This window comes from Martes martes (genome assembly GCF_963455335.1).
Source record: "Martes martes genome assembly, chromosome: 15".
Taxonomy (NCBI): Eukaryota; Metazoa; Chordata; class Mammalia; order Carnivora; family Mustelidae; genus Martes; species Martes martes.
In genome coordinates, this window is record NC_137903.1 from 9,444,062 (window position 1) to 9,460,685 (window position 16,624).

The 16,624-nt window shown below is 49.1% G+C and overlaps 1 protein-coding gene across 2 annotated transcripts in view; it reads right to left on the minus strand.

Annotated features, from left to right (window-relative positions):
- Positions 1 to 333: 333 nt before the first annotated feature.
- Positions 334 to 16,624, minus strand: part of FAM78B (family with sequence similarity 78 member B) — a 78,238-nt gene continuing 61,947 nt past the window's right edge. The window contains exon 2 of one of the 2 annotated variants that reach the window (XM_080824754.1): positions 334 to 1,211. In XM_080824754.1, the coding sequence (XP_080680880.1) occupies positions 689 to 1,211 (523 nt within the window). In that variant the 3' untranslated portion in view covers positions 334 to 688. The remainder of the gene's footprint in view (positions 1,212 to 16,624) is intronic. The other variant, XM_080824755.1, reaches the window with a different exon arrangement.

The following is a 16,624-nucleotide window of genomic DNA, read 5'->3' on the forward strand; positions in this document are numbered from 1 at the left end:
CATCTGTCTATTCACATCAGAACTCTGGACAGTTCCCAGGAGGCGCCCCTCCCGCCCTTCAGAATGGAGCGAATATCAATGTATCTCTAATTCTCTAGGTGTATCTTTCATTCCACTGAGTATGTTGAAGATCTGATTGTCTACTAATAAATTCATAGGTATTACTTTGTAGTAGCAACTCGTTCCTCCTTCTCCCCATTCTCTTCACCGCCCGACTTCCATCCCACCCCCCTCCCCAAGCACCCTCTAGTCAGACAGCGGGACTGTCTGTCTTACAAACACCTGGTGTGGATGTTTTCACTCCCACTTCTAATTGGTTGGAAAGCAGCATTTGCCACAGGCACTGTTTAATTTTGTTTCCATCCCCTGCATCTCACAGGAAAGAAATGGTCAATAGTTCAGGTAAAAGAATCATCCTGGTCAGCTCCGAAATATGGCTACTTGCATGGTAATCACAGCAAGTCTGTCAAATCAGTGATTTCTTTATTCCTAAAAGGAAGGGACTTTTCCTAAGGATTATGGTTCTGCCGCCCCAGAAGCAGGCCTGCTCTTCGTAAGTGGCTGCAAAGGCTGGCAAACCAAGAGGTCTGCTTTGGCTCAGAAACTCAGTTTGGCTCCTGCCACCCCTGGCAACCTCACTGCGTGTCATAGCGCCATGTGCTCCACACACAGTCAGGCCAGTCTGTGTCTACTTAGGAGGGATCACAACCAGAGGTGGTCCTCGTTTGGGCCTCCACATGAGGACCTGGGCATCGTTGGCATTGGGTTTCACTAGTGCATTAGGGGGGATGGGTTCCATCCGGCTCAGGATCCGGGGCTGCTCCTGCTGAGTCCTGCCCACCAGCCGGGCCCGTTGCCCCAAGAGCTGAAGAGGGTCCACCTCAATGTCCACCCTCATCCTCCACTTGATGGTCTGTAGAATGATCTTCTCCTTCGTGGTGGTATTCATGGCCACCAGCCAGGTAGTGAAACTTTGGTCCCTCTTGATCCTTGTGAGCAGTGGTACATTGCTGTCACTCACTGGCACTGCCCACGTCACACTTGGGTAGAAGTTGTCATTCATGCTGACGGAGAACCTGGAGATCTTGTTCGTGGGACCAACCAGGGTCACAGTTTCCGTGGTGTTCCCGTACCAAGGGTAGCTCACCCCATCTGAGTCACTGATGGCTTTTACTCTCCCTTCCCTCAAGTCAGGTAGTTCCCAGCTTGACCTGGCAAAGCAGAAGAGATGCACAAGAAAAGAAGAGGCTGAATGAGTTTTTTAAAAACGGAGGAGATGCTCACCACTTACTAACATGGTCAACTTGGGCAAAATGGGAAGTTCAGAGGGGAATTCTGGCCAGAAAAATTCTATGCTGTGATGCTTCATTATTAAATAGGGACAAATCAGAACAACACAAAGATTAAAAAGCTGTACCAGAACAAGTTAAATAAAGTCATAGCTGGTCCAACTGGGAACAGAAAGCTCAGAGAGGCATTTGTGAGCCCCATGGAGGCATCAACTCGTTGGGATGGTGTAATCGTAATCAGATGGCGGAATTGTCATCAGCTGGTTAGAGGTATTCCATTGCAAGAACCACTTTCTTGGGAAGTGTGTGTGTGTGTAAGGTTTGCTTGTTGGGAAGAGGTGGTGAAATCTGATGTACTTGGAAGGAAGTATCAGGTGGAAAGGAGGGCAAAAGGAACAGAGTTAAGGGTTACACCAATTTCCCAAGAAATCATAGTAGTAGAATTTCTACTCAACAAAGAAGGTTGCTAAAATTCCAGTCGTTGGCCAGTCTAGCACTTGGCAAACAGATGTAGAAACTGGTAACAAAAGGAAATCATGGTCACCTTGAAAATCACCTCAATGCAAATGTGGTGCTGTAGGCTGGCATACATAGTCTCTAATGTGCTGTTATCCCACTGACTTCAGGTCCAGCCTGGAAGTCCAATTCTTTAGCTTAGCAAACTTGTCATTCTGGATACTTTGCTATTCCTCCTGGCTGCTCCTGATCTTAGCCCATGTCTCTCCCCTCTGCTCATCATCACTCCCACTGCCATCATCGCCGCCATCATCATCATCATCATCATCACAGCCGATACTCATTGAGCACTTGCTCTAGTCCAACCACTGTGCTAAGTACTTTAACTATGTTATTTCTCAGTTAACATTCAAAATATCCCCAAGATACATGAATTTCTATTTCCATTTTATACACAAGAGGATGGAGGTTTAAATATGTTAAAGTCCACACCAAGGGTTCTACAGATTGTAAGAGGTGGGGCTGGGAATTATCTGCCTCCAGAGTCCATGCTTTTGACCACTCTATTTTACCACCTCCTGGTTCTGGAGAGAGCCAGAATGGAGAGGACTCAGGCTGTCTCATGTGATTGCAGGTCCCAGAACAGCCCCAGGGAGCTGGACTGAACCCAAATAGAAGTTTAGTCAGCAGAGGCTGCCTATGCATTCTCCATATACCCACTGTTGGCACTGGGAGTGATTCTCAGTGACATTGCAGAAGAATTTAATAATTTAAAAAAATGAGATGCTCCACTCATCAACTAAAACGTGGCTGCCTTGTTTGATAGAAAGTTCTTCCTCTTATGAAGTGACAGAAGATCCTACAGGGCTTTATACGAATGGCTTAAGAGAGAGTTGCATTGTCAACTAAAATGTCTCAGCATCCTTTACCATCACACAGAGACTGAGCGACACTAATTGCTGCCGCTGGCTGCTCCCCGCAGCACCCCCTGCGCTAGTCAGCCCCAATCTGAAGAGAAGGGAAGGTGGGGCTGCCTGGGGAGGAGGTGGGCCCACCACTGCAAGAACCTTTTCTCTTGTCTCCATGCCCCTGGCAACTGCTGGGAATAACTGCGGTGTGTCATGACTGGCAGAAATGAAGAAGAGGAAATGACCTCAAGTAGAAAGTCAGAGGGAGCCCACTTTGCTGAACACGCTCACTGTAGCTGCGCCGATGTGTAGCTCCCCAATAATGCTACAGCTGTGTCTCACTGTACAGAGGGACGTCAATGTTGTTTGAGTGGGATGTGACCATATACGCGTCAGAGGTCAGGTAAGACCCAATCTGCTTGTTGGGTTTATGAAATCAGCTTCTTACCCCCAGCTGAAGTGTGGGGATGATCATTAAGTCACCAGGCATTTACTTTCTGTGTTGCCTCAACTCTGTTCTCCATTTAGGTGACAGTAACCAGGCCTGCTTTGGGTTCCTTTGGTTCCTTTGTGGGACGGGAGGACAAGCATTCTTGGCAGTACCAAATTGTACTTGTTCTTCCGTCTTGGACACTGTGCCAACTGTGGCATATTGGTTGGGGAATTTTTCATTCTGGTGGGTTTTTGGTTTTTGATTCTGGTATAATACTGTCCTTCTCAGGACTGGCTATCTTGCTGGTTGATTAAGAAACTTTGTCTATAGAGTCTTTACAGTTCCTATTTTTGGCCTTACCTTCCTGCCTAGAGCTATGTGAGCAGACTTAAGCCCAGGGTTCTAGACATCAGTCATGTGGGAAATTTACAAAGCTTAGTTTGGTCCCAGATTTTCTGCAAACAGAGATAATACAGTAAAGTTGCACTCTCGTGCCTGTCTTGGGAGAGAAGGAAGATACCCTTTTCTTGGACGATTCTGTGGAATAGAGAAATAAACAAGTTTCTTAAGAAATCATCACATCAAAACAAAGGCCGAGTGTAGCCAGTGGGCAAGGTGACCTTGGGAGGCTGTGTTTTCAGTCCATCCACATTGCTGTGACTTCTGACACTGCTCTATCGGAATCCTTTGGGTCTGAGGCATGTTCTCTCCCAGAGCCCCAGGGCCTGAAGGGCTCCATCATTAAGGGAAGGTTTGATTTTGGAAGTAGCCAAAATTCATTATGATGTAAGTCTAGTGAATAGGTTTCTTTTTTGCAAAAATATCGTATTTTTATTTCCTTTATGAAAAATAGGTACTAATGTACATTCTAAGGTAGTGGCACTTTTTTCCCCCCCAAAAGAGTTATGCCTATACAGTGCATGACTGGTTTATGTGGCTGATAAACTGGCCTTGGTAATAGTATTCTTTTCTTTTCAAGATTTATTTATCTGACAGAGAGAGAGAGAGAGAGAGAGAGACGGAGAGAGAGCGAGAGCACAAGCAGGGGGATGGCAGGCAGAGGGAGAGGGAGAAGCAGGCTCCCCACAGAGCAGGGGGAGCCTGATGTGGGACTCAATCCCAGGACCCTGGGATTATGATCTGAGCCGAAGGCAGACGCTTAAAGACTGAGCCACCCAGGTGCCCTGGTAATGATTTTCAAAGAAGTCCCTGATAAACTCCAAGAGCGATAGGACCCTGGAGTCACTCTCTGACCATTTAAGAGGACTGCTTTCAAGTGCTAGAGGCACTTCAAATTCCACATGGCCCAAAGTGAACATGCCACCTCCAGCGTGCACTTGGCCCTTTCCCCCGTCTCTTCCAGGCGTGATCCACTGCTCACCCCGTCTTCTAGACCAGAAGTAAGGGTCATCTTTGGCTCTTCCTATGCCCTCCCCTAGACTGTCCCAGCTGTTGCACCACTGTGTCCATGAATTTTGCTCCATAAGTGATGTTTGAATTTATCTCCTTTTCTCCATCCAACTATCACTGCCCTCATTTAAATCCAAGCCCTTAGCACCTTCCACCTGGGCTACAGGTAATGGTCCATAACTGGCCCCTCTGCATCCAATCCTGATCTCTTCCAAACTGATCTTTTAGCTGCACTGGGGTTCAAACACACAGACGTGAGTCTGTCCTTTCTACACCCCGAGCCCTTCAAAGACAACACTGGCACCACCCACATGATAAGATTCAAGTTCCTTAATATATGGCCTCTGTGGTCTGGCCTTCCCACCTCCGCACACCATGCTGTTTCACCTCTTCCTTGTTCCTCACGCTATGCCTGCTGCCTATAGCACTCTCTCCCCCGCTAACGTCTCACTGGATCTAATCACTCATCCTTTGAGAACCATCACCTTCATCACCTCCTCTAGGAAGCCTTCTCTTCCATGCTCCCATGGATGTACCTAGTTCTTTACAGGTCTCAAATTATATTATAATTATTTGTTTATGTGTCTGTTTTCCTTGAGACCTGGGATTGTGATTTATTTTTGAATCATTTGTATTGAGCACATTGTTGGCTTATAGTAGATCTTAATACATTTTTGTTGAAGGAATAAATATCTTATTTGAATCACTTTCACGCCTATCTACCTGGAGCTTGGTAGAGCTTGTATACAACGAAATGCTTTATCACAGTTTTACCCTTTATATATTCCTTTGCCTTTAAAAAAAGACTAACATCTACTATTCATGTATTCTATTATTAGAATTAGCACCATGTTTAACACTGAAAGTTATTTATCCTTGAGGGGGAGGCAGACAAGGCACACACACAAATAAAAACGAATGAACTGGTGAATATAAATGTATCTAGTGACAGTCACTAAATTATATACCATATATATACTAAGTTGTGTATCATATATATGCCATATATATATACACACCATATAATATGGCATATAATTATACCATATATATACCATATAAATGGTAAAATTATATACCATTATATATAATATAGTTATATATATTTATATATATTATATATTATATACCATTTTATATATATAAATGGTATATAATTTATATTGATGGTATATAATTTTACCATTTATATGTATATTTATATATAATATGTATATTATATATATATTTATACACACACACACACACACATATATATATATATATAATGATATATAATGGCCATTATATACCTATATACAAAAGTGAACAACACAGACTCGGAGTGATACAGGATATACAGGATGTTGGAGACATGGACATCCATGCAGGCTATAGGGGGGAGAGCTTTGCAGAGGAAATGGGTATGAAATATGGGAGCAAAGAAAGGCACACCCCAGTGGGAGGTTCCACCATGGGCAAACATGTGGCCTTAAGCATGAACATGGAGTGTCCAGGAAACAGAAGGACCACCTAGGAAGAGTAGAGACAACGCTGGGTGGGCAGGGCAGAGTCAGTCTGTGAAGTAGCCTTTAGTAATGGGCTTAGGCACTGGGCTTCATTCCAGGGGTGGTAGAATTTTGAGCAGGGGATAATGTGCCAGGAAGTAGGGTGATGTAAGAAGGAGAATTAGAGGGCCAACAGGAGAGAACCTGCAAGTTCAGGAGCTTTTGCAACGTTGTAGGTGATCTTTAATGAGGCTTCCATCTAGGCTGGAAGGAACGGAGGGGAGGGGCAGATACTCTATGGCTTGGTAACTGATTGCCTGTCAGAGACAAAAAGAAGGGATAAAGTAAAACACTCAGAGGAGCCACACACAGTTGACTTGTGTGTGTGTGTGTGTAAAGTCATTCTCAGAAGTAACAAGGTGTGGTCCCACTGCCTCTGATATCCCACACCCATCCCTGGACCCACCCACAGTGGTATTTCAGGGCGCAAAGTCCTGACTCCTCCATGAGGGAGTGAAGATGGAGTCACGTTTGTCTTTGCATCTTTGCCCGGAACACAGTGGCTGGCACATCGAGCACATGCATGACTCCTATTTCCCCGTGTGTCTCATGAGCTCTTCCTCGCCATTCCTTGCTGATTCTGCTTCATTTCTCAACCCTTTACCCTTGGAAAGTGCCAGGTCTCAGTTTTCAGTTCTCTTCTCCTATCTATCTACTCACATTCCCTTGGTGAATCCAGTCCCACAGCTAAGTACCATCTACATCCCGACAACTTCCAAAGTTCTATCTCCAATCTGGATTGCTTCCCTGAGCTCTAGATCCGTAGACCCAACAGCCCACCTGCCAACAACTTAGGAGTCACTCTCGACCACACTCTTACATTCCACGTACTATCAGCAAATCCTGTTGATGTCATCAAAATCTATCCAGAATTCAACTCCTCTCCATCTATCACCTCCATTGTCCTACCCTGATCCACGCTAGAGCTGTTCCTCCTGGACTGCTGCCCTGGCCTCCTGACCAGTCTCCTTCTTGCTAAAACCTCTGCTCTGCTGTCCTGGTCTATTTTCAACATGGTAGTCACAGTGATCTTGTGAAACAAATGTGAAATTATGTCATTTCTCTACCCAAAATGATGCCATGGCTCCTAAGCCACTCAGGAAAAGCCCAAGTTCTTGAAAGAACCTATGTGGCCCTACATGATCTGGCTCTCCATTTCCTTTTGGCTATCATCAACTTTTCTTTCCTTCTTGCCCATTCAGCTGAGCATGCCAGGAAGACTCCCACCTATGGCCTCTGCACAGACTCTTCATTTTATCTGAAGCATTCTTCCCTCAGGATCTTCAAGGCTTGCTCTCTTGGCTCCATTATTGCTGGCTCAATATCATGTTCTCAGTGCAAATTTTCTTGCCAACTGTATTTAAAATCACAGCTTCCTGCCCCGGCACTCCCCATCTCCTGACTCTGCTTTATTTTTCTCCACTGTCTAATACACTGTATTACTTACTTTGCTTATGGTCTTTCTCCCCTCACCCTGGTCCTCAAAGGTAACCCTAAAGAAGGTAGGGATTCCCTGTTTTATTCACTGCCATATCTCCAGTACCTAGAACAGTGCCTGGCACATAGAAGGAGATCAGAATTGCTTGTTGAATAAGTAAGTACTGAAATGATCGTAAGTGAAAGATAGGAAGAGACTGAATTTCAACTGGGAGGTGCTGTCGAGAGCTTAGGAGAAAGTCGGGGCTAGAGGTGTAAATTTGTCAACTGTCTGCATGGAGAGGATTGGCTGATGGTGATGGTGAGATGACTGGGGTTAAAAGAGATACCTTAGGAGGTTTGTTCAGATGGCCAGGAGACATGAGGAGCCTAAGAAGCAGAAGAGTTAGCCAACGGGGACAACTCACTTCCAAAGTCAAAAGAGAATTTCAGGAAGCCATCGTTGCTGAAAGCCACATGAACCGAAGAGAGTAGGGTTAAGAAAAAGACTATGAGAATTATTAATTATCAAGACAGCAGTCAGGATATGTGGTGGAGGCCGTCCTGTAAGGGGTTGCAGAGGGAATGAGAAAGCACAAGAAGGCACTTGGAGTTCAGGTAATTCCTTCAAGAAGTTGGGCAACAAAGGGGACGAGAGAGCAAGGTGGGGAGAAGGCTGGGCAGAGTAGCTGAGAGCAGGATATTTGGAGCCAAGGTGGCTCGGCTTGTGAACCAGGTGCTACCACCTACTGGCTGTGTCAGTTAGGCAAGTCACTTGCCCTCTCTGTACCAGCTTCCCCACCTACAAAATAGGACACACTAATAGGATTTACTTGATGTACTTGGTGTGAGCATTAAATGAGGTAATGAATGCAAAGTATGTAGCACTGCGTGTGGTACAAGTGAGATCTGACTTGAGGTATTAGTAAGGAAGAGCGATAGGGGGAGGGTTGGGAAGGAAGGAAACTAACAGCCACTGATCCTTCCATGGGCAAGCACCTGACAGCAACCGTGTGAGGCAGGGATGTTGATATGCTGGTCACACAAGGAAAAGAAGCTCAGAACGAACTGTGCAAAGTCCTTCCAATGGGAAGGGCAGCACCAGGATCTGAAGTCAGGTCTCTCTGACCCCAAACCCTGCTTTCTCTCCTTTACCACACTTGTGGGAAAGTGCCTTAATCTTAACCTTAACCGTAAATGAGTTCTTCATCTCATTTTTTCTCTTCGAAGTCTTCACCGTGGTGAGTGGAGAAAACACTCACACTGTGCTTGGTTTGGGTATCAGTCCCAAGGTAACAGCGGGGTGGCCTCAGACAAGCTGCTCCTGTCAGCCTCAGGTTCCTCGTGTGTAAAATGGGAAGGAGAATAACTCCTCACAGGCTCCTTACGTCTCAGAGCTATTACAAGGATCAACTGGAGAGATGGAATGTGAGCACTTCGTAAACTCTAACATGCTGGGTAGACCTTAGTATCTGTTTCCCCTCCTCCTACAACCCTCTCTTCACGGTGATAAACATGGTGTTTTCATTTTAGACAACCAGTCATTGACCCAAAGCTCACAGCTAATGGACTCACCGATGGAGCTAATAATGAAAACATCGATTATTGCAACCTTCATGCTTTCTGCATCCCATTTTTAGAAGAAAAAGGCAAATCTCATTTAAACAAGCTCATGTCAAACATTTCATTCAAATAAGGGGTCCCTGGGTTGAGGTCCAGGCTCCAGCCAGTTCTCCCAGTGCCCACGAGGGACAGCACAACTTCTCTGAAGGAGCCCTACTTTGCTCCCCATGAAACCTTGTGGTCACCACGGGGATGGAGACCAGCAGCAGCATTCTCGAGGGCAGGGAGAGGCAGCACTGCTGACACTGATGTCCCCTGATGGATGTGTAGTTTCAAGCCTGTTTCAAGCTCCAAGGGAGGCTTTGGGATCCAAGATGACACGGCCCCTCAGCCCAGGTGAGAGGAGTCCCCGCCTGGCCTTACGCTTTAAGGGACCCACTCTGGTATCTTGTAGCTATGCCAGTCCACACTGAGCAAGGGGCCTGTGGCGCTAAGAAGACATGCCCACCTGAAGCCTGTTGCCCTCCTTCTAGACCACAGTCTGGGTATCTAGGATCTCAGTATTCCCAGCCCATAGGGCTCCAAATGTGCCTCCATGGTCAATGCAGGCCCTTTGCCCATTCTGTCTTCCTAAGGGAAGCCTACTCTACCTGTGTGTGCCAAAGCTTGGCTGTTTGTTGGGGGTGCACATGGAGTTTGGACACGTGTGTCAGGCATCCACATGCATATGTGTGATGGTCCATATCTCTCCATATGGTAATGAGCCAGGGTGGGAAGAGGAGTGGGGCAGCTGGGGTTGGCTCTTCCTGAGCCGCTACACTCTAGCACAGAATTCTGAGGAGTCCAAGGATTCTAAATCTGAACCTTGTTTTTTAGGTTGTTATAAAGGTGTGTCTATCAGGGTAGGAGGACAGAACTGATGGGATTTAGCACTTAGTCTGACTTACACCCTTAGCTTTCCATTAGTTGACTTAGAATTAAATTTAGTATTTAGAAAATTTAGAAATTAATTAAAATTAATATGTAGGCCTTCATTCGTGTTCTTTCCTTGGGCCCTACAAATGTTGGGGACAGGTGGAGATCTCCAGCCCCGTAGCTTCAGAACCCTGGACAGCTCCATTTCCTTTTGGTTTGTGTGCTTTTACTCACTCACATCTGTTCAGTCTTAACATTTACAAAGTACTCTCAGAAATAGCTTTGCACACACTTCTTAGATCAATCTCATGAAGTGGGTATCATTCTACTTTCCATTACACAATAGGGAACTTGCTCAAGGTCATACAGCTAGCAATGGGCAGAGCTGAGTTGCGAATCTAGGATCTGATTCAAAATCACATGCTTTCCTCACAGTGACTCCCTGGTACTAAATTTGTGGTCCAAACGCTCTGGAAAAATAATGATAATAGTCATGGGTGATATTAGCCAATAGACACTTGCTATCGCCATACCAGTTGTTAAAATATTGAAACATTTTTTTAAACAACTGCTAAACAGACACCCTCCACTCTCCCCAAATGCCTTCCAGGGCCACAGATCTCTCCAAAGTCTACCAACCGATGAGTTAATGCAGGCAGGACAGGGGACCTTGGAAACCCCACTCCAGCTCCAAGGCCGATATTAGCCCTGATCGTACCACAGGTACTGCTCTGAGAGTCTGTGGTCTGTCCACCCTCTGAGCCTGCTCCTACAGGAATTTGGCTGCTGTGTTAACTTCACTGCACTCTGATGGTGGGAAGGGGCTCCTGGCTTCTCTCTTCATCTTCAGGGCTCAAACCTATGGCATTACCACTCAGGAGTGTGGAAAATTAAAGAGAACGTCATGTTTTCTGAGAATTCAGGCTTTTCTCCATCTACCGCAGGGACAAGCAGTCAGTGCCACATCAGAGGGTCCGTGGCTTAGGATCTGACTTGGCAAAGGCAGGGGCCAGCACCTTCGTGTCCCTGAATCTGCGCCCCCCCCCCCCCGAGTTGCTGGAAGTAACAGCCCATGGCTGGTGGGTGAAGGGAGAGGAGAGGAGGAAGAGAAGCCCCTTTCAAGGAGCACGTGGGGGCAGGCTCAGGGCTGGGGAGAGGGCTGCGGTGGGAGGTGGGGGAAGCAGGAGTCAAGGCCGCTGCCCTGTGTCACCTGGTGAGTCCAGACGCCTACCGCCTCTAGGCAGCCTCTCAGCCTGTTCAGACACCAGTCCCCGGCCCAGCTCTGGCAGGGCTCCCGGTTCTCAGATGGTTTGCACCATGATTACAGAGTAAGTTTTTAAAATTAGGTTTTTCCTCATTCTGCACTGTTTATGTCAGACTCCAAGAAGCCTCCCACCTCCTCCTCCGCCCCTTCCTTTCTGACCACATCCTTTTTTCTTGGCACACAGGGAGGTATTTTTTCCCACAGCAGAAAAAACAATTTCCAGTGTTTTTAAAGAGCCCTCCATGTTGGGAGAGGCTCCATGTTTCACTGAAAGGCTTCCCTTGCAGCCACACTCATGTTCTGTCTAGACTGGGTTTCACTAGCATGGGAGACATTTTCTTATTATGCATTTATCCTTCACTACTTTCTCCAGCGGACCCCCTCGCCCAGCAGGGTTCTCAGAGGCCTCTGCTGGCTTGTTTATATTTGACATGCCTGAGGTTTCGGGTCAGTGGCCAGTTTTCTGGGTCATGTCTGAGGATGGTTCACCTCTGACTCCAATTCTGAGCTTCTTGGAGCAAAGCACCCTTCCCCACAGACAGCTGCAGGCCAGGGCAGCTGAAAGGGCAAGTGTCCTCACTCATGCTCGTAGGGCAGGTATGCAGGCCCAGGCCGTGTCCCGAGGGAGCATAGTGTCTGCTGTCCAGGCACAGGTGCTGTGCTGGGCATGGCGGGGGTCCACGCCCAACCTCCAGGGGCTCAACCTGCACTCAGAGGCTCCTCCCCTGTTCTTAGAATGAGAGTTCCGCCTCCCCCTCCCAAAGGTGGCTCCAAGGACACAGCCCTGAGTTGTGCTGTGGCGCTAAGGCCATCTGGCTGGTTCACAGGTGCCAATGTCCAGAGCTGCACAAAGGTCAGTGTGAGCCCCCCCGCCCCTGCACTGCCTCCCCAGGTCAACGACAGCCACCCCTCAGTCTGCTCAGCTCTGGTCCCAAATGCTTCACACTCGAGATTTGCAATCCTGTTAAGTCACTCATCACTTCCTATTACAGAATAAAGACAATTTTTTTAAAGGTAATCTCTGCATCCACTGTGGGTGTAGAGTGGGTTTGAACTCATGCCCTAAGGTCAAGAATTGCATGCTTTTCCAACTGAGCCAGCCAGGTGCCCCCAAATTACTTATTTTTAAAACCAAGAACAAAATAAAAATAAAAGGAAAGACCCATAATCTTATGATCATAGGTAACTACTTTTAATATCCTGGTGTATCCATGCAATATGGATGGACAGAATTTCTCAGTTTTAACAAAGCATCTATCTGTAGTAGCAAAATCCCAAAATGAGAGGAAGAAAACACATGTCCACCTTCCCTCTCCTCTTGTCCATCATTCGTCGGGCTTCTAGGGATGAAAACAGACAGTCCAGCTGACTGCCATGGCTAGAGTGAGCAGCCTCCCCCCACCCCCCACCCAGCCCCTCCAGGCTCTTCCAGCGCCTTGGAGCGGGGCTCATGGGTGGTGCTGGCACATGGAGGCACTCATGCCAATGGCCAGTGGGGTTGTCAGGGCCTCAAGGGGAAGAAATCTGATTTCAGAGGAAAGAAACTGTATGGATATTCTCTTGGGATGAGCTGCTCCTCCCAGGACATAGGACCCCACCCATCTGGTTTTCCCAGGACTCCAAGGACACTGGGGACTCTGGCTGCTGCCCTGGATCTCAGCTGGGCCTGAGATCTCCCCTCTAGGGCCCTGATTTGGTCTCCCCTCTAGGACCCTGGCAGCCTCCTGATTGAGTCTCTGGCACCACCTGCCACTGGGGAGCCACTGTGGCTCCCGACGAGTGGTTCTGAGCCCCCGATTGTCATGCTTCCAGCCTGTGCATTTGGGGCGGAAGGAGACATGGTTTCCATCACTCCGCCTGGTCCCAGCCCCAAGCCAGCCTTCCTGGGAGCTCCTACACCCCAGAATCCAGCTCCCGTGATGATGACAGACCTCTGACCCTCGGAGCACCCAAACCCTTTCTTTGCATTTTTTCCTCTTGTTCTGTCACTGACTGGGAGGAGGCTTACTCCTTTTTATGTTAGTCAAGTGAGATTCCTAGTGTGGAATCTTCTGGGTCCTCCAGGTGGGTCCCTGGAGGAAGACAACTCAGGGCCCCCCCACTTACCCAGTCCGGGGAGCTGCCAGCTTGGCCCCGCATGCCCTGGGGTCTCATTGACTCTTAGCACAGAACATCTGCAGCTTTTACTGTTGTTTACAAAGACACAAGTGGTTTTCTGGGGGCCAAATCTAATGATGACACATGCATCTGACAGAGACGGGGAATCCTGAGGATGGCTGGTGGGGGGCCCCAGGCAGCCCCGCGGAGCAGGCCGCCTCTCTGCCATCCCACCCTGACATCTGGACCCGCTGCCGACGGAGGCTGGAGCCAGAACTCCGAAGTCTTCGTATTTGTTGGCCTAGATCGTAGTTGTGGTTTCTTCCCATTTGGTTCAGGAATCATAATGGGGAACAGTTCCTCAAGGTCAAGGACATACTGGTAATGACGTGATTGCTAAATCTTCCCCAAGATGAACAGGAAGTCACTAGATGTTTACAACTGAACGAGTGAATGAAGGAACGAACCAGAGCAGGGCTCCCAGGCCCAGGTGTCTGAGCAGGCGTTCAGGGGTGCCGGAGCCTCTCTGATCCCAGCCTGGAGAGGAGAGGTTGCCTCTTCCCCCTCCTGCCCACCCTATCAGATAGTCCAACAGAATAGCCCACAGGGCTCGGGCTGCTTTGGGGAACCAGAACTGGGGAGGTAGGTAGAAAGGCCAACAGACCAGGGGAGAGGCTGAAAGACCTGCTCTGGGCCACCAAGCCAAGGATGGGACTCAGGAGTGACCCGAGGGTCTGGGTACCAGGGATGGGGAGTGTCCAGGCAGGGTCTGGGGCACGGGCTCCTTGGCCTCAGTGGTTAGTGGGGCTTATAGGGCAGAAACTAGAAAATGAAGTCAAAGATCTATTTATTGGAGCAAGAACAAGACCAGAGGAACCAGACTGAGCACAGTGTCTATGGTGACAAGGCAGACAGAGGGGACTCCAAAAAGTCGAGTGTTAGTAATACCGCTATTGCCTGCAAGAATGGCTGATGTTAACCGGGGGCCTCCTGGATACTGAACATTCTACTGGATACTTGATACAGCAACCCCAAAGTATGCACACATTATTCCCCTCCACATCCCCCCCCCCACCCAAATAGGGCACTGAGGCTCAGGTTAAATCATTTGGTAAAGTCACAAAGCAAGTGGGCAGCTGACCTGATATGAGTCTGACCCCCCCAGCAGCTGTGCCCACTTGTGGCTCAGAACCAGAGGCTGTTGGCAGCCAGTGCTGACCTGAGCGCCCTACCCTGCTCCCCTCACCCCCACCCTCCCAAAGCCCTGGTTCTTGGTACGGGTGACACTCCAGCGGAGGCGTGTCCCCAGGGGAGGCATGGTGGCCGAGGGACTTGACTCTGCGGGGTCCCACTGGCTGGCTGCCGGGAGCACGCATCTCTCCCCAGCACCGGCACCGGGCAGGCTGTGGGAGGGAAGGTGGGGAGTGGGGATGTGCCCGAGGCTGGCACTTCCACTTCCTCTTCAAGGAGATCCCCGTCCCCACCGCATCATACCCAAGCCAGGATCCTGGAAGCGGGGGAAACGGTCAAGTTCCTGAAGCAAAGCAGAGGAGTGGGGCAGACAGAGGGACACAGAAGGGATGAGGCTGAGGACGGAAGTGGTGTGGGCTAGCGGCACCGACTTTTCAAATCAGAGTTTATTGTTTTCATTAACTTTCCACTGTATGTTCTTCACACACTGCATTTCACGGCACGCTGAGCCGGGCGGCAGATGGGGGGGTCACCAGCACCGACGACGCTGGGGGCAGACGATATGTGGCTGCTGAGGGCTCCGTGTGTGTCCTGGCGACAGGGCCATGAAAATGGATTTCTAGACAGGTCCTGCTTAGCACACAGAAGAGCTGCCTGTCTGCGGGGAAGTGGAGGTGGACACATGTGTGAGCACAGAGGAATTTGCAGAGGTATCACTGACCTAGAGGGGCAGAGAGATTCCAAAAACGCATTCCTCCGGCGCTCGGTCCAGGCGGGATGGCCCGGGGCTCTCGGCGAGGGACATGCTGCACACACCTGCTCTCGCTTAATCTGGAACAATGCTCCCAGATGGCTTCTGTTATCACCACCCCATTTTGCAAAGGAGGAAACTGAGCCACAGGGAGAGGGAGTCACGCCGGGATAAGGCAGCTGGTAAACTGTGGAGCCAGGATTCACACCCTGGTCACTTCTAAGGCCCAAATTAAAGCACTCTGCTCTCCAGAGATGGGAGGAAACTACCATTTCTCAAGCTCCTGCTCTCTCTGCCATGCTCGGTACTGTCTACGGGTCAGCTCATTTCATCTTCATAACGTTGTCGTGAAGGAGGCGTCGGTAAGCCCTGGCTCACCAAGGCTGCAACCCAGACGGAGAAGTAGCTTGTCTGGATTCTCCCATTTGGGAAGTGACAGAGCCACGATTTAAACCCAGGAGAGACCCCACACTCTTTCCCCTCCCCTGGGTGCCTCCCACTTGACCATGTTTTGTTTTTGATTTTAAAAAGTTACATTATTTATCTGTCCCCCCACCATCCCCCCATCTGCTTTCCTCGTTAATCGATTAACTCCTTTAATGCCTAATTTGTGAAGTTCTTCTGCGTCCAAGGCCATGTGTGTGTCGGGGGGGACACACTGCTGGCTGTGGCCTGGCTCCTGGCGGGTGTCAGCTGTACACACATGACCTCGGTGCAAGGAGGAAGGTGAGGAGCGCGCTCAGGCCAGAGAAGGTTCCGGGGCACTGGGGATGCGGGAGGGCACCTGCTCCTCCCTACTTCCGGTCTTTTGGATACTCTTATAAAATGGACCGTTTTCCTAATTTCCTTACGAGAGCGTTCGATACTCCTGTGTACAAAGAAACGCAGCTGACTTAGGGAAGGTGTGTCTGCCGTTGTGTCCTGTGCTCTGGGGAAGGCGGCTCTGTGGTCAGCCTCCCCCAGCACGGGGTCCAGGCTGCAGACGCTTTGAGCCAATGCTGCTCAAGCTGTGGGTCATCTCATCCAACCCCCGGAGGACTGGCTTTTGCCCCTGGATGGATCATCTCTGCTCTGAAGATGCCGGCACCCGCCCGAGAGCCGGCTGGGGGTCTGGCTCACGACAGAGCCCTCCGGCACCTCACTCTCTTCAGATGTTAAGCTGAAATCCGGAGCTTCATGCTTATTCTGTTTTTGGGAGCCTGTCACAGCTGTGTGACCGGAAGGAGCCGTGGAGCCCTCTGCACTCCGTGCTCCCCACTGGCTGCTCACTTTTCCCGGAGGAGTTTCCCTCTCCTCCGCAGACCCTCTGGCAGCGAGGAAATGCATTGGTCTCGACGTCAGAAGATCTGGGCCTGCATCCCGGTCTGTCCCTCGGTCGCACAAC